Genomic DNA, 25,384 nt, shown 5'->3' with positions numbered 1-25,384 from the left:
CACATAAAAGAAAAACACAGTCACATCTACACAAAATATGTGACTTAAAACTCATGCCATCTTTCATTGTAAATTGAGTTCTGAGGCTGCTAAGACTGATTCGAAAGCACCAGAAATATATTTCCCAATCTTAATAAAAATAATAGAAGAAGGTGGGTGAGTTGTTTCAAGGTTTAACAAGTCTTTAAAGAAGAGGAAATTTGAGTATTTGGGTGGGGTGATGGCAGAAGATATTACCATCTATTTCTTTTAAAAGGGAAAAAAAATGACAGTCGCTTTCACTTAGAGTTAATGCCCAAGGGATGGCAAATGTAAAGCATCACTTATTGTTGTTTGGCTTAGATTATGAAAAAATTTAATCACACACAGAATTCAGAGAGTAGTATGACAAACACCCTTGGACTCACCATCCAGAGTAGACAGATATTTGCATTTTGTTCCATTTGTTCCAGTTTTTAACTACTGTTTGTTTATTGCTAGAAGGTTCTTGTGTAACTGAAAGTCTTAGCAGGGCTACAGACAGTGCATTTTGACTTATGCCAAATTCAAGTTCTATAAAATGTGGGGATTAGGAATGTATAACTTAGCATTTGTTCTTTTATTGATGAAATAGTAGCAAATGGAAAGAAACCTACAGAAAATACCATGGCATTTGTATTACTTAAACATTTTTTCCCTAAGCATCTTCACGTGTAATTTCTCATTTTACTCCAAATCAAGGCAGCCATCAATATAAATGTGACACAACCTTTCTTACTTTTTTTAAAATTTCTTTATTGATTAAGGTGTCACATATTTGTCCTCATCCCCCCATTCCCATCTCACACCCCTCCCCATGGATGCCCCCACCCCCTGTTGTCCTTAACCATTGGTTAGGCTCGTATGCATGCACACAAGTCCTTTGGTTGATCTCTCCCCCCTACCCCCACCCTCCCCTACCCTCCCTCTGAGGCCCAACAGTCCGATCGATGCCTCCTTGTTTCTGGGTCTGTTCTTGTTCATCAGTCTATGTTGTTCATCATTTCCCCTAGATGAGTGAGATCATGTGTTACTAGAAATATAATTATAAGAACCGAATGTGAGACGAGCAATAATGGTCATGCTGACAGGCAAATGAATCAGTCTGGAGTGAGTTTCTTTCTGGACCAACAGTTCTTTTGAGACCCAATTTCAATGTCCACCAGTTCCTTATGTGTACATGTCGGCACTGACTTTTCAGCTCTGGATGGTGGACAAATGGTGGTAATGCAGGTCCGACTCCCTCTGGTTTGGTCTCTCCCGGACCCAGGGGCGCGGCTTCACCTGGACTCAGGGGCGCGCGGCCTCACCCGGACCTGGGACCCAGCATCACCCGGGCCCCGGGGCACGTGGCCTCACCCGGACCCAGGGGCGCGTGGCCTCTCTCGGACCCAGGGGCATGGCCTCACCCGGACCCGGGACCCAGCCTCACCCGGATCCAGGGGCGCATGGCCTCACCTGGACCCGGTATCCAGCTACACCCAGACCCAGGGGCACACCACCTCACCCGGACCCGGGACCCAGACTCACCCGGATCCAGGGGCGCATGGCCTCACTCGGACCCGGGATCCAGCTACACCCAGACCCAGGGGTGCGTGGCCTCTCCCAGACCCGGGACCCAGCCTCACCCGGACACAGGGGCGCGTGGCCTCTCCCGGACCCAGGGGTGCGGCCTCACCCGGACCCAGGACCCAGCCTCACCCGGACCCAGGGGCACGCGGCCTCACCTGGACCCGGGACCCAGCTTCACCCGGACCCAGGGGCACGTGGCCTCACCCAGACCCGGATTCAGCCTCACCCGGACCCAGGGGCATGGCCTCACCTGGACCCGGGACCCAGCGGGGCTTTGTCTTCTTGATCCCAATTCCTGTCGGTCAATTCCTTCTCAGCAATTCCTTTGGCCATTTTCTCAAAGTTCCGGGGCGGCTGCCGTGGAACTCGCTAGGTGGCGGGCTCAGCGAGGCTCCGGTGCACCCGGTGCGCGGTGGCGGGCTGGTCCGATGTTGGTGCGACAGCGCTCAGGTCTGCAGCAGCGGCTGGTTGCCGGGCATGCGCACCTGGCCGCTTCTGGGGCGCAGAGATTCTCGAATGACTCGGAGGTCAGCAAGTGCGGAGTCTCCCACCCCATGACCGCCAGGGGCTCGTCTGTCCGTGCTCGTAAGCGAGCGGAGCCGTCCCCTCAGCTGGAGACCGCCGGGGGAACTGCGCCGAGCACGTTCCAGGCCGCTATTGTGTCGCCAGAGCCGTAGTTCTTAAAGTGTGATCTTTGGCTCATCGGCATCAGCATCATCCCGCGTCCCGCTCTCTTTTTTTTTTTTTTTCTTCTTTTTAAAAAAATATATTTTATTGATTTTTTTACAGAGAGGAAGGGAGAGGGATAGAGAGCTAGAAACATCAATGAGAGAGAAACATCGACCAGCTGCCTCCTGCACACCCCTCACAGGGGATGTGCCCGCAACCAATGTACATGCCCTTGACCGGAATCGAACCTGGGACCTTTCAGTCCGCAGACCGACGCTCTATCCACTGAGCCAAACCGGTTTTGGTGTCCCCCTCTCTTTTATTCTAGCTGTAGAGCATCCGCCCAGCCAGCCCTCTGGTGGTTCTGGATGGTGTCTGCTCTGTTCTCCAGCCGCAGTTTCAAAATTGTTGTGGTAGGCAACAATCAGGCGTCTGCCCTATGCCGCCATCTTGGTCCTCCAGAAGATTCTTAAGTAACCTTATAAATGTGGTTCTGAACACTGTGTCGTCCATTAGTTTATTTTCCTTCATCCCTTCTATTCGTGACCTGCTTCAGTGTCTCCACATTTTGGCTGCCTCCCTATGTTGATGGAGTGGCTTTGTGTGGTCAGTGACCTATAGGGGCTGGTAGCTCAGCTTCCCCAATCTCCCTAGGTGGTCGCTCTTGGTACCCTCCTTTGTGGGCTGAGTGCAAAGTCTTGGTGTTGTTAAGCCTTGATTGCTGTTGGTACATTGGGAGGATTTGACCTCCAGTCCAATTGGCTGTGAGGATCAGCTGTGTCTACGCCGGGAGACAGCCTTATTCAACTAGACTTGCAAAATTGTAAAAGCCTCTGTGCTCAGCTTGGATGGGGTGGAGTTTCAGGGTGGAGCCTACAGCCTTGGCTTCCCATCAGCCCTGCCCTATGAGATTCCTGGGTCACAGTGACCCTCTGTACTCTATGCAAACACCTCTGAGAGAAAAGCGCCCTGGAGTTTCGCCCGCTGCCAAACAGTCTAGTCTCTCTCCCAATGAATCTGGATTCCCAGATTCTCACCCGGAACTGGGTTTCAGTGTAGTCAGAACTGGGGCTCAGCGCAGTCTGGCGCTTTTGTCTCCTTCCCATCAGGGCAATTCAGCGGCACAGTCAACAGACCATCCTCTGCGCGCATTCCCGTGCGCGTCTCTGGTGCTCTGCCTTTTGCTGCTCCTCTGCGTTTCCGCCTTACAGCCCAGATTCCCCCAGTATGAGCCTGGCTTCCCAGGGTCTCGCCAGGAACTGGGGTTCATTGCAGTCAGAACTGGGGTTCAGCACGGTCTGGAGCTTTTGTCTCCTTCCCGCTAGGGCAATTCAGCGGCACAGGCAACAGTCCGTCCTCTGCGCGCATTCATGTGCGCGCCTCCGGAGCTCTGCCTTTCGCCGCTCCTCTGTGTTTCTGCCTTACAGCCCAGATTCCCCCAGTATGAGCCTGGCTTCCCAGGGTCTCGCCCGGAACTGGGGTTCAGTGCAGTCGGAGCTGGGGTTCAGCGCAATCTGGAGCTTTTATCTCCTTCCCACTAGAGAAAGTCGGCCAGGCACTCAGCTGCCCCGTCCTCTCTGGCTCCATCCTCCCTGCACGCACGCGTGCTCGTGTCTCCGCCCATGTCTCCATACCTCAGGCTTTTATGGCTCCTCTGATTTTCCTTGTGGTTTTCTCTTTCCTTCTAGTTTTGGGCATTTCAGTCAGCCAGCTTTTCTGTGGTTCTGGATGATGTCCATTTTGACTTTTAGTTGTATTTTTGAAATTGTTGTGCCAGGCTGTAGGTTAAGTGTTTAACCTATGCTGCCATCTTGGTTTCTCCTCACAACCTTTCTTACTTTATTGAAGTCTTCATTTCCAGTGCCATCACCTCTAATCTCAGAGTGGGCATCCCTTTTTATGTGCCATTTCTGTGACCACCCTTAAAACAAAACAAAACAAAACTGATCCTGGATTCCTTCCTTTCTTTCATGTAGCTGAACTGAGGTCCGTTCAAGGCCAGACAGTCCTGGGATTCCACCATAGACAGTCACCTGTTACTATTTAACACAATGTTTGGATTATAGCAGTTGTCCAATAAATGTTTAGTGGGTGAAACAAAAGGTAAATACCTGGACACTTTGAACAGTGTCCAGGTGATCTGTAGGGTCCCCTTATATTTGTGTATTTTTAATGTAAACATTTCCTTTTTTGTTGCTTTATTCATTGTAGCTTTAGAGTAATGGAAAGATCATAGACTTTATAGTAAAACCAATCTAATCCCCCTCCTGGCTGTGATATTACTATGGGATTTGGAGCTATTTAACTTCATGCACCCTTATTTATCTTGTGGATAGCACAAACAATTTTATATTTAATCCTATAGGTTTGGAAATAGATATTATAAGAGGGAATGTGAATGAATGGAGGGTTATACAGTGGGTATTCAATGAAGCAGGAATTCAAATTCAGATTTTTCTGGTTTTACAACCTGTGTTCTTTTTATACCACCCATTTTAATTGTTATCTTGATTTGTTCCTTTTTATGTCATATATATAGTATATATACTAGAGGCCTGGTGCACAAATTCGTGCATGGGTGGGGTCCAGCCGGCCTGCCCCAATGGGGACCAATGGGTGCTGGGCTGGCGGAGGCAGAGGGGCTGCAGGAGGTTCGCTAGCTGGCCCTGCTCCCAATCGGGGAGCCGAGCCAGCCTGAGGGGGTCAATAGGAGGTTGACTGGCCCTGCCCCGATGGGGGGACCAATCAGGGGCAGGGCTGGCAGGGGGGCTGTGGGAGGTTGGCTGGCCACAGTGGGCATCAGAGCGACTGGTTGTTCCAGTTATTCTGGTCATTCTGGCGTTCCAGTTGCTGGCTTTATATATATAGATAGATATCTCTATATATAAAAGGCTAATATGTAAAGTGTCCCCTCATGAGTTTGACTGGAGACTGGCAGTTTGATCACTTGCTGTGATGTGCACTGACCACCAGAGCCAGCACTGAATGAAGGAAGGCCTCTGACAGCAGCCAGAAGGCCCCGATCGGCCCTGATCATCAGCCAGGCCTAGGGACCCTACCTGTGCATGAATTTCATGCACCGGGTCTCTAGTGTATGTTTGTGTGTGTGTGTGTGTGTGTGTGTGTGTGTGTGTGTGTGTACTAGAGGCCTGGTGCAAGAAATTCGTGCACAGGGGGTGTGTCCCTCAGCCCAACCTGCACCCTCTCCAATATAGGACCCCTCGAGGGATGTCCAACTGCTTGGTGGGATCAGGCCTAAATGGGCAGTCGGACATCCCTCTCACAATCCGGGACTGCTGGCTCCCAACTGCTTGCCTGCCTGCCTTCCTGATTGCCCCTAATTACTTCTGCCTGCCAGCCTGATCACCTCCTAACCACTCCCCTGCCAGCCTGATTGATGCCTAACTGCTCCCCTGCCAGCCTGATTGCCCCTAACTGCCCTCCCCTGCAGGCCTGGTCCCTCCCAACTGCTCTCCCCTGCAGGCTTGATTGCCCCCAACGGCCCTCCCCTGCTGGCCATCTTGTGGCGGCCATCTTGTGTCCACATGGGGGCAGCCATCTTGTGTGTTGGAGTGATGGTCAATTTGTATATTACTCTTTTATTAGATAGGATAGAGGCCTGGTGCACGGGTGGGGGTTGGCTGGTTTGTCCTGAAGTGTGTCCCAGATCAGGGTGAGGGTTCTCTTGGGGTATGGGGCGGCCTGGGTGAGGGGCCTGTGGTGGTTTGCAGGCTGGCCACGCCCCCCTGGTGACCCAAGTGGAGGACTTGGAATCTGGGATTTATTTATCTTCTATAATTGAAACTTTGTAGCCTTGAGCGGAGCCAAGCCTCCTGCTCTCTCCATGGCTGCAGCCATCTTGGTTGGGTTAATTTGCATACTCTCTCCTGATTGGCTGGTAGGCGTGGCTTGTGGATGTAGTGGAGTGATGGTTAATTTGCATCTTACTCTTTTATTAGATAGAATATATATATATATGACAGTGAAGGAAACAGAAACCCAAGGCTGGGGATTGTTTCTGGGTCTGACACATTAGCAGTTCCTGGGATTAGAACCCCAGCCTCAGACACCACTGTGTTTGGCACAATGCCTGAGACGTCAAAGCATTGCTGAATTTGAGACCTGCACTCACTGGAGCAGCTTCGGGCTGTGGACAGGGCTGACCCTCTATTTGCCTCACTGCAACCAGTGCTTTTGGGAATGCTGGCACCCACGGGGCCAGAATTGGAGATTAGAAGAGAGGCTTTTGGGCCTCTGTGCTTTCCCAAGGAGTCCATGTTGAACTGGGGTCCCTGTAAGGAGCCTCAGAATCCAAAGAGCACCTAGATTTTCTGAAATAGTCTGGGGCACCCTCCTGCTGGGGCATCGGAGCTTACCAGGTAGGACTTTGAAATATTATGAGTTGGGTCTAGCTACTATCAGGTTGGGGAGGTAACTGTTTCCTGGAGGATGTGTGTGTGGAGGGGTGGGGTGGGAGGGCGGCGGGTAGTGCTCTCAGGCCCAGATACCATGACTATATAACCCACCAAGGACCTCAGAGGCTGAGCTCCGTTCAAGGCTAGACAGTCCTGATTGCATCACAGTGTTGTGTGGCTTGGTCAACACCCCTGTACCTTTGTTAAAACAAGATAATGATTATCTAGCTCAGCATCATCCAATGCAAATAGTATGAGCCACATGTGTAATTTTAAATTTTCTAATAGCCACACTGAAAAAAAAGATAAGAAAAATAAATTAATTTTAATTTATTTTCTTTAACCCAATATATCCAAAGTACTATCATTTCAATGTGTAATCAATATAAAAATTATTGCTGAAACTGGTTTGGCTCAGTGGATAGAGTGTCAGCCTGCGGACTGAAAGGTCCCAGGTTCGATTCCAGTCAAGGGCATGTACATTGGTTGCGGGCACATCCCCAGTAGGGGGTGTGCAAGAGGCAGCTGATCGATGTTCCTCTATCATCGATGTTTCTAACTCTCTATCCCTCTCTCTTCCTCTCTGTAAAAAATCAATAAAATATATTTAAAAAAATAAAATTTAAAAAAAATTATTAGTGAGAAAAAATATTTTAGTGAGATATTTACATTCTTTTAGGGGGGGGGGGTATGGGGGACTCAGTCCTAAAAATCCCATGTGTACTTTACATGTACTGCATATCTTAACTGAGAACAGCCACGTTTCAAGTGCTCAATAGCTCACATGGTGAGTGGCTGTTACATTAGACAGCACAGCTCTAGTGATATTATGTGTGAAAGCTGCCTGGCTGGACTATTATTAATATTGTTACTATTATTTTTATAATCCTTACCAATAAAAAGCATTCCCAGGTGAGCATCTTCTTTATCCCATTACTGGCTCCTCAGACAGTGACCCTGGAGAGATTCTACACGGCGCCAAGCCAAAAGGACCAGCTCTCCATGCCTGTTCATGTGGCTTCCATAATGAGAAACAGGTGAGCATCCATTTTTCCCACTCCCATATATATGCCCCTTTGTTCTATGTCTCTGCCATTTCTTCCATCAACAGGTATAGTCTGTTTCTCTACCTGTTGAATCTGGGCGTGGCCATGAAACTTGCTTTGGCCAATGGATCATTAAAAAATGTGACACAAGTAGATTTGACATATGCTTGCACATTGGGCCTTGCTCTCACTTGCTGCTAGAAACTCTTCTGCCACCACCCGAGTGAGCCTGGGCTGGCTTATTGGGTGATGAGCAACACATGCCCCCGCGGTCGGCAAACTGCGGCTCGCGAGCCACATGCAGCTCTTTGGCCCCTTGAGTGTGGCTCTTCCACAAAATACCACGGCCTGGGCGAATCTATTTTGAAGAAGTGGCGTTAGAAGAAGTTTAAGTTTAAAAAATTTGACTCTCAAAAGTAATTTCAGTCGTTGTACTGTTGATATTTGGCTCTGTTGACTAATGAGTTTGCCGACCACTGCCCTAACTGATACCATCCTGAATCAAGGCTCAGAGGTTCCTCTTACCTGGCGGGGGCGGGGGGGGGTAATAGGGATCAAAAGTGTGGCCATCCCCTGTGATAATGATACAGGACAGATTTCCAGTGTAGGGAGAGAGGAGCCACATCAGGGAGATGGTGACATTACCGAAGATGAAACTCTCATTGGACACCGTTAGCTACAGGCCTGCAGGTGAAAACACAAAGGGCTGTGTGCCATTACAGAGCAAAATTGCATGCTTAAAACTGACTCTCTTCTATCCACCTGTCCTGCATCTTTAGGTGGGACTTTTAAAGTTTTCAAAATTTTAGTTCTACTTTTTAAAGTTCGTTTGAATTTTATTTTTTGTTCATAGGTAATATATGACCAATAATTTGAAATGTACAACCCCCTCCCACTGCCATACCTCAGCCCCCACCACCATTCTGCTCTCCATAACAACCATTGTTATCAGTATCCCTTTTCACCGACTAGAGATATTCACAACCCATACGTACTTTTCTATTTATACAAACGGTGCATACTATATTCATTATTTGACACCTTCCATTTTTTTCACTTAGTGTATCTTGGAAATTGTTCTATATAAATTCAGTTAGAGCTGCCCTGTTCTTTTTAATAACTACACAATGTACCATAATTTATTTGCCAGGATTCTATTGATTGTCCAAATGCATTTTATAATGTTTAAAAAGACCAAAGGCTAAGCACCTATAAGAAAATCTACTTGGCTAAGGTGGCCGATGATTCATTGTAAGCCATTTAATGCACATTAAATTTTACAAAACCTTGAGCTTCAAAAGTTGGCATGGAGGATGGGGTGAAGGGCAGAATTTGCTGGGTCTTCACACAGCTCTGGGCTAATTTGTGCAGCATAATCTTTGTTTCTGAGCACAAATGGGAAGGGAAAAGAGGCTGACTGCAAATAAAAAGGACTTTCAGGAGGTCCTGATTCTCAGCTACCTGAGGAAAGTCACATGCAACTGGGCACAGTCGGGGTGGGATGTCTGGATAAAGTTCCCCCTTTCACAAATCAGAACCTGATAGTGATCAGAACACACTGATTCACAAGGGGACAGGGTATTTGAAACAAAGTTGGGGTAGAAAATCTGGACCACGTAGTTGCTAGATCCAGCTTGCCCACTGCTCCGAGCTACGCATTTGTCCAATGACAGCAGCACCGGGCATGGCAGATCAAAGGGCACTCTGTCCATTAGCAAAACCACCAAATGGAACGTGTTGCCAAACATGCGGCCTCCTCTTCCCAGAAATAGAATTGAGACACCTCGCTCACTGTTTTTCTACCCAAGCATGTCCAGCAGGCTAATGTCTCTGGTAGAACGTGTCTTCCAGGCCACCCTCCTATTTCTGTGCCCTCTCCTCCATGTGGTCCTCCCTTTTCCTATACCACGGACCCTGCTCTCCTGGATGGCCCCTGGGAACTCCAACATTCACTGACTCATCTTTCCCCTTCAGAGCTCCTTGCATCATTACACACGCCCTCAACAGGAGTAGCTGTTCTGACCGATTAATGTGTTGGAAAATGGCATAATGTGGTTTCACAGCCGTAGGGGACACTGGCGCCCTCATGCACTGTTAGTCGAAATATAAATCGATACAGCGATTTTGAAGGGTAATTGGGCAGGATCTATTAACATTTAAAGTGCAGACTCCCCATGGACACAGACAATAGTGTGGTGAAGGCCTGGGGAGGGGGTAGAAGTAGGATAGAGAGGGGGTCAATGGGGGGTTTAGGGTGGTCTTCTGTAATACTTTTAACAAGAAAGATAAATTTAAAATAAAATAAAATGCACAGACCCTGTGGCCCAGCATTTCCACTACTAGGGATCTCTCCTTTAAAAATAATCCCAGGCACATGTCAAGATATATGCACAAGAACGTACAAGAAAGCGCTGCAGAGTGATATGTAACAACGAAAGACCAGAAGCAACTTAAATGTTTATCAACAGGGGAACTAATTAAATACATTTTGACATAATCTTATACTAGGATATTATGCAGTTATTAAAAGAATAAGGTAGTGACTTTGAGAGATGTCATATATATATATATATATATACATACACACATATATACATACACATATATACACATATATATGTGTGTATATATATATGAGTTGTAGACATATATTTTATGAGATTATATTTTTATTAAAATATAAAGTCATACACAGCTATTCTATGAATACATTTTTTAAATCGGGAAAGAATTTATTCTAAATAGTTAACAGTGTTTTTGTTATGGGGAATAGGAGTATAGAGCTAAAGGGAGGGATTCTTCCTTCTTGATTTATCAACTTTTGTAAATTGTGGTAATGTGGGTTATTTTTATGGCTTTCAAGGTTTTTATTTTTTATAAGTTCCTATTTGTACTCAAATGACAGACTATGGGAAGGTTAGTGGTTGAATGGAATGACATGTGGGAGAGATCTTTTGATTCCTTTCAACCAAGTAATCTTGGATTTGTCTGTTATGTTTATTGGGCCACCCCATGAAATTTAAATTGGAGGATTCTGGGGATTTAAAAAACAACAACAAAAAACACACACTTACAACACATTTTTTTTTTTTTAAATTTCTGGCTTGTCAGTTCCTTTCTGCAACAGGACCCTCAGATACTTTATCCCCAGGTTAAAGCAGGCCACAGGACAGTTTTGGGTTAGGAAGTCTCTTGGCACACAGTAGATTAACCCCAAGGTAGCTGCTCTCTCTGCTCTGAGGGGGCTGGGCCTGTTGTGAAAATAAGAAGGGAATTCCCACGCCAAGGCAAGCTGGGGACTCACCTTCCCAACACTGGTACTGCACCCAGAGGTAGCTGCCCCGGGTGGGGCACAGGTCTCCAAAGAAGGTTCCATTTGCTGCCTCCTGGCATGCCTGCAGGCCCTGGCACTGTCCTGGGAAGCACCCGAATCCCAGCGGAAGCAGAAATGGTGTGAAGGACATAAAGGGATAGGTTCAGACAGATGAATAACCTCGCATTCATTCATTCACCCACCATCCGCCCAACAAATATCAGTTGGTGTCTACTGAAGACTAGGCACTGTGCTAGGTACTGGGGGAGAGAGAAGTAGGGTTCCCATCCTCAAAGTAGTTCAGAGTCCATCCCAGTGTTTCTCAAACTGTGGATTGTGCTAGAATTCCCTGGAGGGCTTTGACTCAATAGATGTGGAGGGCAGCTTGAGAATTTCCTTCTAACAAGCTCCCAGGTAATGTTAACACTGCTGGCCCAGGAACCCCACTTTGAGAACCACTGGTCCAGCAGCATCTAGTCAAATGTCCTAAAGCAAATCATTGCCAGGGGGCAAAGGCAGCTCAGAGGCAGATTTAATCTAATTTTGTAAAACAGGTCCTAGAGAAATTCTCCCATGTGAACAAGAGATGCCACCAGAAACACTTGTTTAGCATTAAGGATTAAGACCCAACCCATACACTCTTAACAGAGGAAGAGACAAATTCTGGCACATACAATAGATGAAACAGATAAGCTAACACAGCATGTATCAAGATGGATAATACTTTGAACAAAAAATAAAATAGAGAAGAAAAAGAGAAAAAAAGCACATCATAGAATGACATACGATATGATACAATTTTTATAAACACTAAAATCCTGCAAAGCAATACTACATATTGCTTAGGGTTGCATACATAGAAGGCAGCAATACAAAACCACCCATGAGATCAACAAGCGCTAACTTTATGACAGGAGCAGACCAGGGAGGGCTTCACAGAAGTGTTGGCTGTATATCCAATGTTGTGTTTGATTCCTTCATGAGGGAATTTTAAACAAATATAATTTGACAACGTTGGGTAGTGGGTCTATGGGAGTTCATTGAAGTATTTTTTTTATTCTTGCCTATGTATTTCAAATATTTAAATTTTTAAAAAATTAAGTTAAAAAAGGAAAGTGATGTTTCTTGCATTCAAGTTGGGTGGGGAGCAAAAGTGAAGGGGTGAGCTGTAGCTCCCTTGCTTCCCAGCTCAGTGCTGTGGCAGAGACTGGCTAGTTTTCCCAATGTTGGAGGCTCAAGGTCATATATGAGAATTGGTGGAGCCTTCCAGACACCAGGAACTGCCCTGAGCTCACAGCCAGAGCTGTGGAGCCCTGGGGCCCTACCTGCCACTTCATCCTTGACGCTGACCCAGCTGCATTCCTCCTCCAGGTCCAAGGGGCTCCCAGCGTCCTGGGTGCAATAATGGGGAGTCTGGCGCCTGTAGAAAGCATCCTGGATCTGAATGACCTCCCCTGAGCCACAGTGCATGGTGGCATCGTGGCCCTCGCAGGCCAGACTCTGGCCGACACCTGTACAAAGGTAAGGTGATACATAGGAGGCCTATGGTCATGGATGGGCAAGTGCCAGGTTGATGGGAAGTGGAAGAGTCTCAGGGGTCAGGACTGTGAGCTGCAAGGACATAGCAGAAGCAGACTCAGCAGGGGTGAGAGTAACTCTGGAGCCAGACTGCCCAAGGGCAGATCCAGCCTAGCCACCCAGTGGCTGTGTGACCTCTGCAAATTACTTAGCTTCTCTATGCCTCCTCTGTATAGGGGGGAGTCTATCCCATACTCCATATGGTCATTGGGAGGATTAAATAAGTTTGTACACTCAGAGTATGGGCTATTCAAGTAGCAATTATTATTCTATCTATTTCAAGTACCTTCCTTGAGCCTTATTTGAAAACAATGCCTGGTACATGATAGATGCTAAACAAGCTTTTGTTGAATGAATGAGTGATTTCAATGAATGATTCCAATCCTATGAGCTAAGCTATTATTCTCTCCATTAGGAACATGGGGCTCAGTGGGGTCACTGTGCCAAGACCCCCACACCAGCCCTGCTCCCTGGCACCTGCTCAGGAAACATTTGTTGCAAAAGAATGACCTGGCTCATGTGTGCACAGCCAGAAAGTGGGAAATGCTGAATTCACACTCAGGCCTGTTTGCCTGGTGGGAAGTCCACAGAGTAGGAGAGACCAAATCTGTGTTCATTTTCTATGTCTGCTGTAACAAATTATCACAAATTTATAATATTATAGTTATGAAGGTCAGAAGTCCACAAATGGGTATCACTGGACTAATATCAAGGTTCTTTCTGAAGGCTCTAGAGGAGAATCTGTTTCCTGCCTTATCCAGCTTATACAGGCTGTCAGCTTTCCTTGGATTGTGGCCCCCTCTTCCATCTCCAAAGCCAGAGTCTCTCTCTCTCTCTCTCTCTCTCTCTCTCTCTCTCTCTCTCTCTCTCTCTCGGCAAAACTGCTTTAGGTCTCATCTCTGTCACTTCCCAGCTCTCTGGCCTTGGACAAGGAACTTATCCTTTCTGACTCACATTTTTTTTAGCTTTATAATAGGCCTACAATAGAATGGTGGACGGACTTCTATTATGGTGAATAAATGTACATGGAATGTCTGGCTCAGTGCTGGAACTTTTGCTCGATACTCATTAGTTCTTCATAGCGTGAACTCATGCAAGGGCTCCAAGACCCTGGGGCTGACAGAGTCTGAGAGACAGGCTTGAAGTTGGGGTGGTGGAGGGGGCAGGAACTTGGGGAGGCTGTGATAGAAAGAGGGAAGTTGCATAATGCACAGACCAGGGAGGGCTTCACAGGAGCTTCCACATTTTCAGAAGTAGTCAGGCAGGGCGAAGTGCATCTATTTAAAGCTGGGGGAGGGGAAGAATGGAGCAGGAGCTCCTGTGAGTGTCCAACCAGGAAGCTTTCCTCGTAGATAATAAGCTCTTTAAGGGAAGGAACCAGGAGCTTAGAGCCAGGGAGGGGACTGGACCCAGGAAGCCCAGAAGGTTCTATCAAGCCTGGCTTGTGGGTCAGGGGACCAGGAGGCTCAGCTTTAAGACCAGGCCCCAATCCCAGTCCCCACCTGGTGGGTAGGACCTGGTGTGCAGCCACATCCCACTCCGGCAGGGTTTCTTATACACAGTCCCCAGCACCTACACTGGGAGTCGGGCATGGGTAGCAGCCAGAAAGGGCACAAGAGAAGAATAGTTGGGAGCTGGTGGGATGTGGGCATGGGGGGCTCAGACTCAGGCTGGCCAGGGAGCAGGAGTTAAGGGTGAGTGCCATTTCTCCCTAGATGCAGATATATGAGGAAGGAAGACAGAGAGAGACAAGCAAGACTAATATGCAGGTAAATGGACAGGGAGAGCGAGGATGTGAGCTAGGGAGATGGAGGGACACACAGAGAGACTGAGCACATAGACAGAGGCAGGTGGGCATTTAGAGAGACACACAGAGAGACAGACATATGAGGATAGACAGCAGAGAGAGATAGAGAGACATGGAGCATCACACAGAGACAAGTGGGCATTTAGAGAGACACTCAGAGAGAAACAGAGACAGAGATAGAAGTACAGAGACACACAGGAAAACAAGAAAACAGAGACAGGAAGAGATGGGGCAAAGGAAGTAGACTCTACAACAGAGGCTCACCACTCGCAGATGAAGGCGAACAGCTGTGTGCAGTTGTTTGAGGCAGCCCACCTGGCAGAAGGGTCTCTCCCGATGTAGCCCCAGGTGTTGGGAGCAGGAGAGGCCTGCCCTCGGTGCCAGTGGCTGTAGTCCACATTTGAGGTATCCAGCCAGATCCCCGGCCCTGGGAGGGAACACAACCACCAGAACTTTTTCTGATCCTTTTTATGAACAAGGCTTGTCCCAGCTCAGCTCTTTGTGTGCAGTAGGTGCTCAATCAGTGCTAAAGGCCTCTCCCATGCCAGCAATGGAGCATTTTCTACCCATCATCTTCCGACACTCAAACATCAGAACTCGACCTAAACACGGGGAACCCAAGTTGGAGAGCCTGTAGAAGTTGGTTTGACTAAATAAATGATGCTTTCAGCTCTATCTAACCGTAACGTAAAGAAGAGCACAGAAGTGTGCCCCAGGGTGTTGAAAGGAATTTCACATAGAAACGGGGCCCTTGACAAATAGAAATGGGCACTGCTGAGCTGCAGCAGACACAGGACTGCTTACTTCAGGACTCTTCAGAGCCTTGAACCCGAGGATGGTGTGTGTGTGTGTGTGTGTGTGTGTGTGTGTGAGAGAGAGAGAGAGAGAGAGAGAGAGAGAGAGAGAGAGAGAAAGAGAAACATCAATGAGAGAGAAACATCAATGAGAGAGAATCATTGATTGGCTGCCTTCTGCACACCCCATATTGGGGATTAAGTCTACACCTGGACATGTGCCCTTACCTGGAATCGAACCAGTGACCTCCTGGTTCATAGGCCAGTGCTCAACCACTGGGCTACGCTGGCTGGGCTATTTATTAATTTTTCAAAGAAAAGAAATCCATACAAATGGTTAAAATTTTTTAAGGAGTAAAAAGGGAATGAAGTGAATCTTCCCTTTCCCAACCTATGGACCACTCCCATTATTGTTGTTTCTTGCGAGTTGTTCCACGCTGCATTTTATCCATGAGTGCCTGAAATCTATTTACACAAATGCCATCATATTGCACACAGTACTGTCTCTTGCCTCTCAAATAACATTACATATTGAAAGCTGTTACATATCTGCCTACTCAGATCTACTTCATTTTCTGTAAAGCCATGCAAGTATCCCCTGAATATTTTAAATAGTCTGGACTCCTTTAAGTGCATACAAATGGAAATCTGCAAATTGCTGCATCTACAAAGCAAAAAAAAACATTCAAGAGTTATTGTCTGAAGACACATGGCAGAAATTGCATCCCTTTGGCTGTGAGCTTCCTCAAATGAGCTTCCCATCTGCCCCTTTATTAAAGCATTTCCATCCACTCTGGTATATTTCTCTAGGTACTTAGCACAGACCAAATTTTTCTTTTCTAAAACCCAGTAGCTTCCACAGAGCCGTTTGAGATGGCGGGACACTGGCTCAAGACCTCACTGCCCTTCCCTAGATGTGTCTTCTTGAGCAAGGCAGTTCCTCTCTCTGGACTTCATTTTCCTCACCCATAAAATGAGAGTAGCAAAGCCTTCCTCATGGGGCCAGTGTAAGGATTAAATACGAAGGTTTATGTGTCCATTCTTAGATAAGTATGGACACTGGGGGTGGGAGGGATTGGCCAGAATATGGTTCCTTCCCTTAAAGAGCTTATTACCTATGAGGAAAGACACTTAAATAACTAAAGTCATGCCAAAAGGGTCCTATAGGTGCATAGAGAAGGACTCAACTGGTTGTGCTGGGGTTGGAGGAAGGAGCCCTCGCAGAGAAAGGATAAGTGCGACTTCCTGAGAGAACTATTAACATGAGACTATCCCATGGGAACTGAACCATGCTAAGCATTTGACCTGCTTCAGTCTCAGGGAGGAAGACATGTGGAAGTGCTTTGAAAATAGCTTAGTAATTATTTCCCGAGGCTCAGTTTCCTCACCTGTAAAATAGAGACAGCAATAATAACCATATTATCAGTTATTGTGAAGATTCAACATGATAATGGACATGACTCACTCAGGATAGAGCTGGACACTATTCTAACAAGAGCCAAAGAATTCATAGATATGATGAATATTAGACATATGCAAAGCAATGCACGTTTCTGGTGTCAGCTCTGTGCCGGGTACTGTGCTAAATACTGTGCATGAATTATTTTATCCACAAAACAACTAAAGAGGAGGGTTTGCTTACCATGAGAATGGGACATATTAATTTATTTTATGGAGCTCTGGGTAGAAAGCAATGGGAGAATTGCAGCCACTAGCTCCCATAAAACATAGTTATCACAGCACCTACCTTCTGCGGTTCCATTCTGAGCCGAGTTCCCTGTGAGTCCAATCCACCATTCTCTGTCCTGAGAGACGTGCTTCTGCAGAAACTGCTGGGTGCCTTCATCGTGAATAAAGACCAAATGGCCTCCTTGCTCCTCACACCAGTTCTGGGCACCATAGAAAGAGCGGCCAAAAGGCACAAATTAATAGCAAGAGTCTCTGAAAGTCACTTGGCTCTTAGAGCAAACGCTGCCCTCCTCTGGCTGAGCAGGAGTGGCCATAAACCTCAGAGCAAGCCCCAGGAGGACCAGGTCTGCTGCACTCATCCTTGAACCAGCTGGAGAGTCTGGATGGAGCTGGCTGTCAGTCCTTCATATGCTGTTGCCTTCACAGCCATCTGCCATCCATCTTCCTTTTCACTTTGCACCAAATAATAGCGATTACCTCCTGTTTAAGAAACAATGACTCGGGATGAATGTGTCTGCTGTTTTGTTTTCCCCAGCTCTTTGTTTAATGCCAGTTCCAAATACAATTAATTTGCAGAATGTTCTTCTAGAGAACGATAAAGCTGCTATATACCTGTCTTCTTGTCACTTGCTCAACTGTTAGCTTCCGATAAAAATTCCTGGCTATTGGTTTTATGTCGTCACCCGTAAAGACCAAATGCTTCATTAGAAGCCATCAGCATGTGGGAAGGCTGTGATAAAAGAAAAATGGCAGGAAAGTTAGAGTTATGAGATGGTAAAAAAAACAGATTGCACTCATATCCAATCTTATTGTCTAGAATGGCTGCTGTACCTAAATGATAATCACATTCTCTCCAGCATGGCTTAAATCCTAATGGAGATTCCCCCTCCCCCTCTCTGATTCATCACATTACCACTCATTGCCTGTTAGAGAATAAAAATTTCCTACAACATTTATTTGATGTTATCATGCAAATAAGCTTTCAAAACTTCAAACCTATCTATCCTCATCCAGTGTTTAAACCCTTCAGTGGGCCGAAACCAGTTTGGCTCAGTGGATAGAGCGTCGGCCTGCAGACTGAAAGGTCCTGGGTTCGATTCCGGTCAAGGGCATGTACCTTGGTTGTGGGCACATCCCCAGTGGGGAGTGTGCGGGAGGCAGCTGATCGATGTTTCTCTCTCATCGATGTTTCTAGCTCTCTATCCCTCTCCCTTCCTCTCTGTAAAAATCAATAAAATATATTTAAAAAAAAAACAAAAACCCTTCAGTGGGTGTCCATGGTCTATGGCTCAAGTTCAAACTTCTTTGCTTAGTATACAAGGCTCTCTATGAACTGGTAATTGACAATATTTCCAAACATATCCCCCAAAAGGTGGGGAACCAGGCTCTTTTACCCATTGCCAATGGAAGAATAAATTGGTACAACCTCTATTGTGGGCAGTGTTACAATATCTGTCAAAATTTAAGTCCCTCTCCCCAGCTGCTGGTAAGATGCTGGGTTCTTCCTTCGAAGCTAAGGCCGAGTTGGGGAGAGGCCCTCACTCCATCCAGCAACTAGCTCCATGGCTGGCAGCACTCACCTAGCGCCCACCCACACCATGGCCTCGGTCTCAGAGCTTACTTGCATCTACTCAGACCTCATCCTGCAAAACGATGAGGTGATGGTCACAGAGGATAAGATCAGTGCCCTCATTAGAGTAGCTGGTGTAAGAGTTGAACCCTTCTGGTCCCGCTTGTTTGCAAAAACTCGGGCCAACGTCAACATCAAGAGCCTCATCTGGAATGTAGGGGCTGTTGGACCTGCCCCAGTAGCTGGTGCTGCACCAGCCAATGGTCCTGCCCGCTCTGCCACTGCTGCCCCCGCAGAGGAGAAGAAAGTGGAGGCAAAGGAAGAAGAATCTTCGGAGTCTGATGACGACACGGGCTTTGGTCTATTTGACTAAACTTCTTTTGTAACACGTTCAATAGAAAGCTGAACTCTGAAAACAAAATTAAAAAGCACAAGCTCTGTAATGTAGCAATTCCACTTCTAGGAATTTCACCTACAGATAAATTCATACATATGTGAAATATAATATGTATAAGATTATTTATTGCAGATTATTTTAAGAAGGGAAAATTAGAAACAACCTAAATGTCCATTGATAAGAAATTGGTGATCAAAATGTGGTACATCCTACATACCCATTAAAAAATGAACAAATTCATTGTATACAAATTTGGAATGATATCTAATATTTTTGTTACTATTAAAAGCAAAGTATGAGACATGGTTGATGGTCTAATTCATTTACATAAAAACATATATGGCCCTAGCTGGTTTGGCTCAGTGGATAGAGTGTAGGCCTGTGGACCAAAGGGTCCCGGGTTCAATTCTGGTCAAGTGTTCGATTCCGGTCAAGGGCAGGTACCTCGGTTGTAGGCTCCTCCCTGGCCTAGACCCTGGTCGGGGCACATGCAGGAAGCAACCAATCAATGTGTTTCTCTCACATTGATGTTTCTCTCTGTCTTTCCTCTCTCTTCCACTCGCCCTAAAAATCAATGGAAAAATATCCTCTACCCCATCCTCCACAAGCTCAAAGTCACAGCTCTTCCTAACTATCTTAATCAATTGCTGGAGACCTTTCCTCACACTGTGTGCTCCTGTGCTGTCCCCTCGTCCAGAAGCCACTTTCTCCCTAGTCCTTCCCTGATCACCTTCAAGATTCAGCTCAAATCTCACTTCCTTTGTGAACTTTGTAGAACTTGCTTCATATAATATGCTTCTCTGCTCTGAATGTTTTTCTCTTTTTTTCAATAAAAGCTTTACTAAGATACAATTCACATGCCATACAATTCACCCATTTAAAGTATACAAGTCAATGTTTTATGTTTTTTATTTTTTTATTAATCCTCACCCAATGATATTTTTTCCATTGATTTTTTTTTTAGAGAGAGTAGAAGGGAGTGGGAGAGACAGAGAGAGAGAAACATTGATGTGAGAGAGTCACACTGATTGGTTGCCTCCCACATACACGAGGATTGAGCCTGCAACAGAGGTAAGTTCCCTTGACCGGAATTGAACCCTCAACACTTCGGTCCGTGGGATGACGCTCTAACCACTGAGCATTTTTTAATATATTCACGAGGTTGTGTTAGAACATTTTCATCCCACCAAAAGGAAATCTATTAGCATTCTCACCCCAATTCCTCCTTCCCCCAGCATCAGAGAAACACTCATCTACTTTCTGTCTCTGGATTTGCCTATTCCGGACATTTCATGTACATGGCATCATACAATATGATGATGACTTTTTTTTGACCCGCTTCTTTCACTTTAGCACAGTAACTCCAAAGTTCATCCCATCTTGTAGCCTGTGTCAGTGCTTCATTCCTTTTTATGACTGGATAATATCCTATTATATGGGTAAACCACATTTTGTTCATCCATTCTTCCATTGATGGACATTTGAGTTGTCTTATTCTGTGAGTTTTTTGAGGGGAAGAAATAATGTCTCTTAAACTCTCTATCTATCCCATAGCTGGCACATAGTAGGACTCAATGAACATTTGTCACCCAGGTCCCTGGGGCTGACTCTTGTCCCCCTTTGGTTTCCCAGAAGCCCTTGCAAGCCCTGCCAGACAGAGCCCAAGGCAGGATTTGATGTCATTGCTGACTCACAGGCTGGGCAGAACTGGTCTCTTATCTGTGGGATCCAAGCTTCTAATGACTTCCATTAGAAAACTATGTGGAAGGCCTCACACAGAGATAATGTATCTTCTGGGTAAAGGCTTAATTTATGTCGCTTGTGGAACATGCTTGGAGACATTTGATAAGGAACACAATCTGCAGGCTAAATTCCATTCCAAATTCCAAAGGCGACATAAATTAAGCCTTTACATTCTGATAAATTCCAGACTCCTGGGCACGGAATCTGTCTTGATGATGTCAACTCCCAAAGTTCCTCACCCTCTGTGTACATGAAGAAAGGAAGCAGAACATGGCTGAACACGTGTGAACGTGTTTCCAATTATCTGAAGCAGCTGTCTGAGCCACCAAATGCTGATTTTGGGGATCAGCAAATGAAAATAGAAAGAGTTTGGTTTAAATCAGGGGTCCTCAAACTTTTTAAACAGGGGGGCCAGTTCACTGTCCCTCAGACCGTTGGAGGGCTGGACTATAGTTAAAAAAAAAAAAAAAACTATGAAAAAATTCCTATGCACACTGCACATATCTTATTTTGAAGTAAAAAAAACAAAATGGCAAAAACACCTGCATGTGGCCCGCAGGCTGTAGTTTGAGGACGCCTGGTTTAAATTGAACCATGAAAAGAACCCTGAAGATGTTCATGCCCAATGGCCCAGATACCCCAGTCCTGGGAATAGACCCATTTTAGTTTGGGTTCCCCCAAAAGCTAGCTGAGACAAGAATTCAAGCACCAACAGTGGCAGGAAACAGTGGCAGGGAGTGTGGAGTACATTGATCCCTGTGAATTGGTGTTTTTCATTAGTCATAGTAAATCCTTGCCCTCCACTCGTCTGAAAAGACAGCTTAGCAAAAGAATTCTCCTGGTCCCATCACCCTAATACATTTTCAGTTCTTTGTGGTTCCCTGGAATGCTTCTTGCTTGAAGATATTTACCTACGCACAACCATAGTATGCCTATCATTAATTCACATTGCACCCTGCACTTCCCACTTAGCATCTGATGGTGAATCTTTTCTATGCTGCTCAAGGGCTTTGAAAGCGGCTGTCCAGTAGGACTTTGCGGACTTAATGAATGCTTTTAAGTGTTAATTGCCTCATGTGTGATCTTTCCTTTAGTGGTGAAGTGTTCACTCCAGGAGTCCCAGGGCGGCTCTCCCACCACTCCCTCCCTCCTGAACAGGCCTGCGGAGAGCTGGGGTTTTCCAGAGCTCACCTCCAGTGCTTCTCCCTCAAGGAGGCAGCTGCACCTTTGTGCTGCTGGGACTTTGCCTGTCACCGTGAACCTTGCTATCTAAGATTTCCACATTATCTGCTCAGCTCATCACCCTGGCTAATTAAAGGTACCATTTAGAAGCTAACTTAATTGGAAAACTGCAAAGTAATTTAGATATGATAACATTATCTCTGAAATGGAAATATTAACTCACTTCAGGCAATAACTTTGTAATAGGAGCTACAGAATTGCAAAATAAGACTGCTGTTTTTTATAGCACAACATTGTTTCTTTTTAAATTCAGTTTTCACTTTTTCACCTCATGACCGTTTTTTACGGACACCACACGTACATGGAATAAGTGGCCTCAGGGAAGGGTAGCCTCCTCTTCCCAAATCCTTCCCCCAATTTATGAAGTAAGAGGATGCCACAGTTCAAATCTTCCACCCTGACACATGTTGTGTGATCTCTGGCCTAGGGGCACAACCTCACCAAGCTCCAGTTGCTTCCTCGATACAAAGGGGTTAGTAACTGCCTGCCAGGCCTGTACCAGGATTAGAAGATACGGTGTGTGCAAATCCAGAGCAGGGGGCACCCATGGGTGAACACCCTTCCTTCTCCCTCCTGAAGGGAGGAGACAAAGCCTTCCGACTCACCCAGTGAGCAATTCAGACTCTCCGAAGGTGGACTGAAACCATTTATCTATAAGACGAGTTACTTCTCTTCAAGTGCCCATTGCCCTGTTCTCTTATGCACTGGCCAGTTTTCATCCCATGTGATGCAGCGAATGCAGTCTATAAACATTGTCTGTGAAACAGCCACTTTTGCTCTCATATCTACTCAACCAGGATCTTCAAAAGGTGGGAGGCACTATTGTGTAATGGGAAAGACCATGCACTGACAAGCTCTTGACCTTGATCCTCTGCATCTCTGAGTCTATAAAAGTAAGATTGCTAATGGTTTCCTTGCAGGGTTGGATAGGGATTAAAGAAAAGACTGCTAATAAGACGCTTAGCATGGTACTTGGCACATGTCAAGTGTCCAGTGAATGGCATTTATCAGAGGCTAGAGATGGGCCAGGAGACTAACAAGTCCCATGTCCTACTCTTCCCATGTTAGTAAACATCTCAAAGCAGTGATCAGGCTTCCTCGGGCTCATAGCAGTGCCAGAGCTTCTTGGGGAAGAGCAGCTGCTGCTTGTTATCTCTGTTTATAAAGAGAAAGGATGGAGGGTCAACACAAAGGCAGACCCTAACCCCTCTGGGAAGTTCATGTCCTTTGGGATATGCAAACTCAGCCCCAAACAAAAAGAACCTAACAGGAGCCCCAAAAAGCAGAGACTGAGTCTCATGGATCACCTCTGTATCCCTAGAACGTGGCGTATAGTCGGTGTGAATTCTAAGAAGGCACAGAATTAGTGTTTTATTCGCTGCTGTATTTACAGCATGTAGTAGATACTCAGAAAATATATGTTGAATATGAATGAATGTGAGAATGCATGAATACTGTACTGCCTGTAGGTTGCCTATGCCAAGCCATTCTCTCCTTTTTCCCTTGGTAATGGAATCCTGATATCATTCAGGTGACAACCTGCTGCCCCCAGAAGAGACTCCTGATTTAAGGAAATCAGGGCACTCCAGTTCCTCCTCACCAGGGATTAGCCTGGGATGATCATGTGACACAGTTCAGCCAATGAGACTAAGAAAAAAAATCAGGGCTTCTGGGAAAGATTTTCCTTTAGCTTTAAAGGAGAGAGATGTGAAAAGAAAATGCCTCTTTTGTCCCCACTTATGTCCCTGCTTTTGCATATTACTATGCCAGGACAGTTCCTGGAGTGAAGGCAATCATTCATAAGCAAAACCGAACAAGCCCACAGATGAGAAACCGCCTCTCTGAAGATGGCAATGTGTTGGATGGAGTGGATCCTGACGAGATGACTCAGGTGAGCTTCTGAGCTACTCAGGACCCAACAGATGACATGATGTCCAAGATGAATGCACATTTTCAGGAGTTCAGCAGATATTCTTGTTAATTTCAGCCAAAGCGTCTTCCATTAACTTGTTGAGCCTTCATGATATTGTTATGGGCTGAATTGTGTCCCCCCAAGATTCATATGTTAAAGCCCAAACCCCTAGTACCTCAGAATGTGACTGATAGCACTTTTACTAGTATTTTATTTATTTATTTTTAATTATTGATTTTTTTTTTTTTAGAGAATGAGCATTCATTTGTTGGTTCTTACTAGTATATGTGCCCTGACTGGGAATCCAACCTGCAACTGTGACATATCAGGACGATGCTACCCGGCCAGAGCTGATAGCACTTTTAAAGGGATGATTAAGTTAAAATGAGTCCATTAGGTTGGGCCCTCATCCAATCTGACTGGTGTTCTTCTTCTTTTCTTTTAAAATATAATTTTATTGATTTCTGAGAAGACGGGAGGGGGAAAGAGAGAGAGAGAAACATCAGTGATGAGAATCATTGATCAGCTGCCTCCTGCACACCCGCTACTGGAGATCGAGTCCGAAACCTGGGCATGTGCCCTGACCAGGAATCGAACCGTGACCTCCTGCTTCATAGGTCGATGTTCAACCACTGAGCCACAGTAGCTGGGCCTGGCTGGTGTCCTTATTAGAAGAGGAAATTTGGACACACACAGAGACACTAGGGATGCAGGCCCCCAGAAGGAAGACCATGTAAGGACACGGTGAGAAAGCCAAGGAGAACAGCCTCAAATGCCCTGCCAACATTTTGATCTTGGACTTCCCAGAAATGTAAGCAAATAAATTTCTGTTGTTTAAGCCACCAAGTCTGTGGTACTTTGCTATGGTAGCCCTACAAAACTAAGACAGATAGATATCTATCATTATGATCAATATATTATCACCATCTCTATATATAAAAAGCCAGTGACTGGAACACTGGAACAACTGGAACGGCCAGTTGCTATGATGCCCACTGCGGCCGATGAACCAGCCTGATTGGGGGGTGGGGAAGGCCGGCCAACCTCCTGAGGCCCCTCCCCCTAGCCAGCCCCTCCCCATGGCCAGCCCTGCCCCTAATTGCCCCACATCCCAATGGGGGTGGGGCCGGCCAGCCAACCGCCTACAGCCCCTCCCCCAGCCAGCTCCGCCCTCCCATCCGCCCCTATACTCTAATCAGGGGCAGGGCTGGCTGCCAACCACCCATGGCCCCTCCCCCAGGCCACTGGCCCCTGATGGGCCCCCCACCCCATTTAGGGGTGAGGCCAGCCAGCCCACTGCCCACAGCCCCTCCCCACAGTCAGCCCCACTCCAGATCAGCCCCCACCACACCAATTGGGGGTGGGGCTGGCCAGCCAACCTCCCACGGCTCCTCCCCTGCCACTGACTCCCAGCGCTCCTACCCCATTCTGGGCCAGGCCAGCCAGCCCACCACCCACAGCCCCTCCCCACAGCTGGCCCCACCCCCAGTTGGCCCCCCTACCCTAATCAGGGGTGGGGTTCACCGGCCAATTGCCCTCAGCCCCTCCCTCCAGCTGGCCTGGCCCTGATTGGGCCCTGATGGGGTGGACCAGCCAGCCAACCTCCTGCCCTCTCCTCC

General features: G+C 46.6%; 2 protein-coding genes across 3 annotated transcripts in view; one reads left to right on the top strand and one right to left on the bottom strand.

Moving 5' to 3' along the window:
* Positions 1-17,260, bottom strand: part of LOC103284731 (polycystic kidney disease protein 1-like 2) — a 58,507-nt gene extending 41,247 nt beyond the window's left edge. Inside the window, 6 exon segments of the mRNA XM_054711110.1 lie at positions 8,257-8,404; positions 11,025-11,135; positions 12,359-12,544; positions 13,214-13,218; positions 14,686-14,845; positions 16,960-17,260. Coding sequence (XP_054567085.1) covers positions 8,257-8,404; positions 11,025-11,135; positions 12,359-12,544; positions 13,214-13,218; positions 14,686-14,845; positions 16,960-17,260 — 911 coding nt within the window.
* Positions 17,261-18,499: 1,239 nt separating this feature from the next.
* Positions 18,500-18,844, top strand: LOC103284399 (60S acidic ribosomal protein P1-like). Of its 2 annotated transcripts, XM_008139700.3 has the most exons (2): positions 18,500-18,572; positions 18,648-18,844. In XM_008139700.3, exons 1-2 carry the CDS (start codon positions 18,500-18,502, stop codon positions 18,842-18,844), a joined length of 270 nt encoding a protein of 89 aa, XP_008137922.2. The 2 variants fall into 2 exon arrangements, with proteins under 2 accessions (XP_008137922.2, XP_008137920.2); XM_008139698.3 differs by having other exon boundaries at positions 18,500-18,844.
* Positions 18,845-25,384: the final 6,540 nt, after the last annotated feature.

This window comes from Eptesicus fuscus, chromosome 21 (assembly GCF_027574615.1).
Source record: "Eptesicus fuscus isolate TK198812 chromosome 21, DD_ASM_mEF_20220401, whole genome shotgun sequence".
Lineage (NCBI taxonomy): Eukaryota > Metazoa > Chordata > Mammalia > Chiroptera > Vespertilionidae > Eptesicus > Eptesicus fuscus.
Note: the sequence above shows the minus strand (reverse complement) of the source record. Positions and strands in the feature narration are given on the sequence as shown.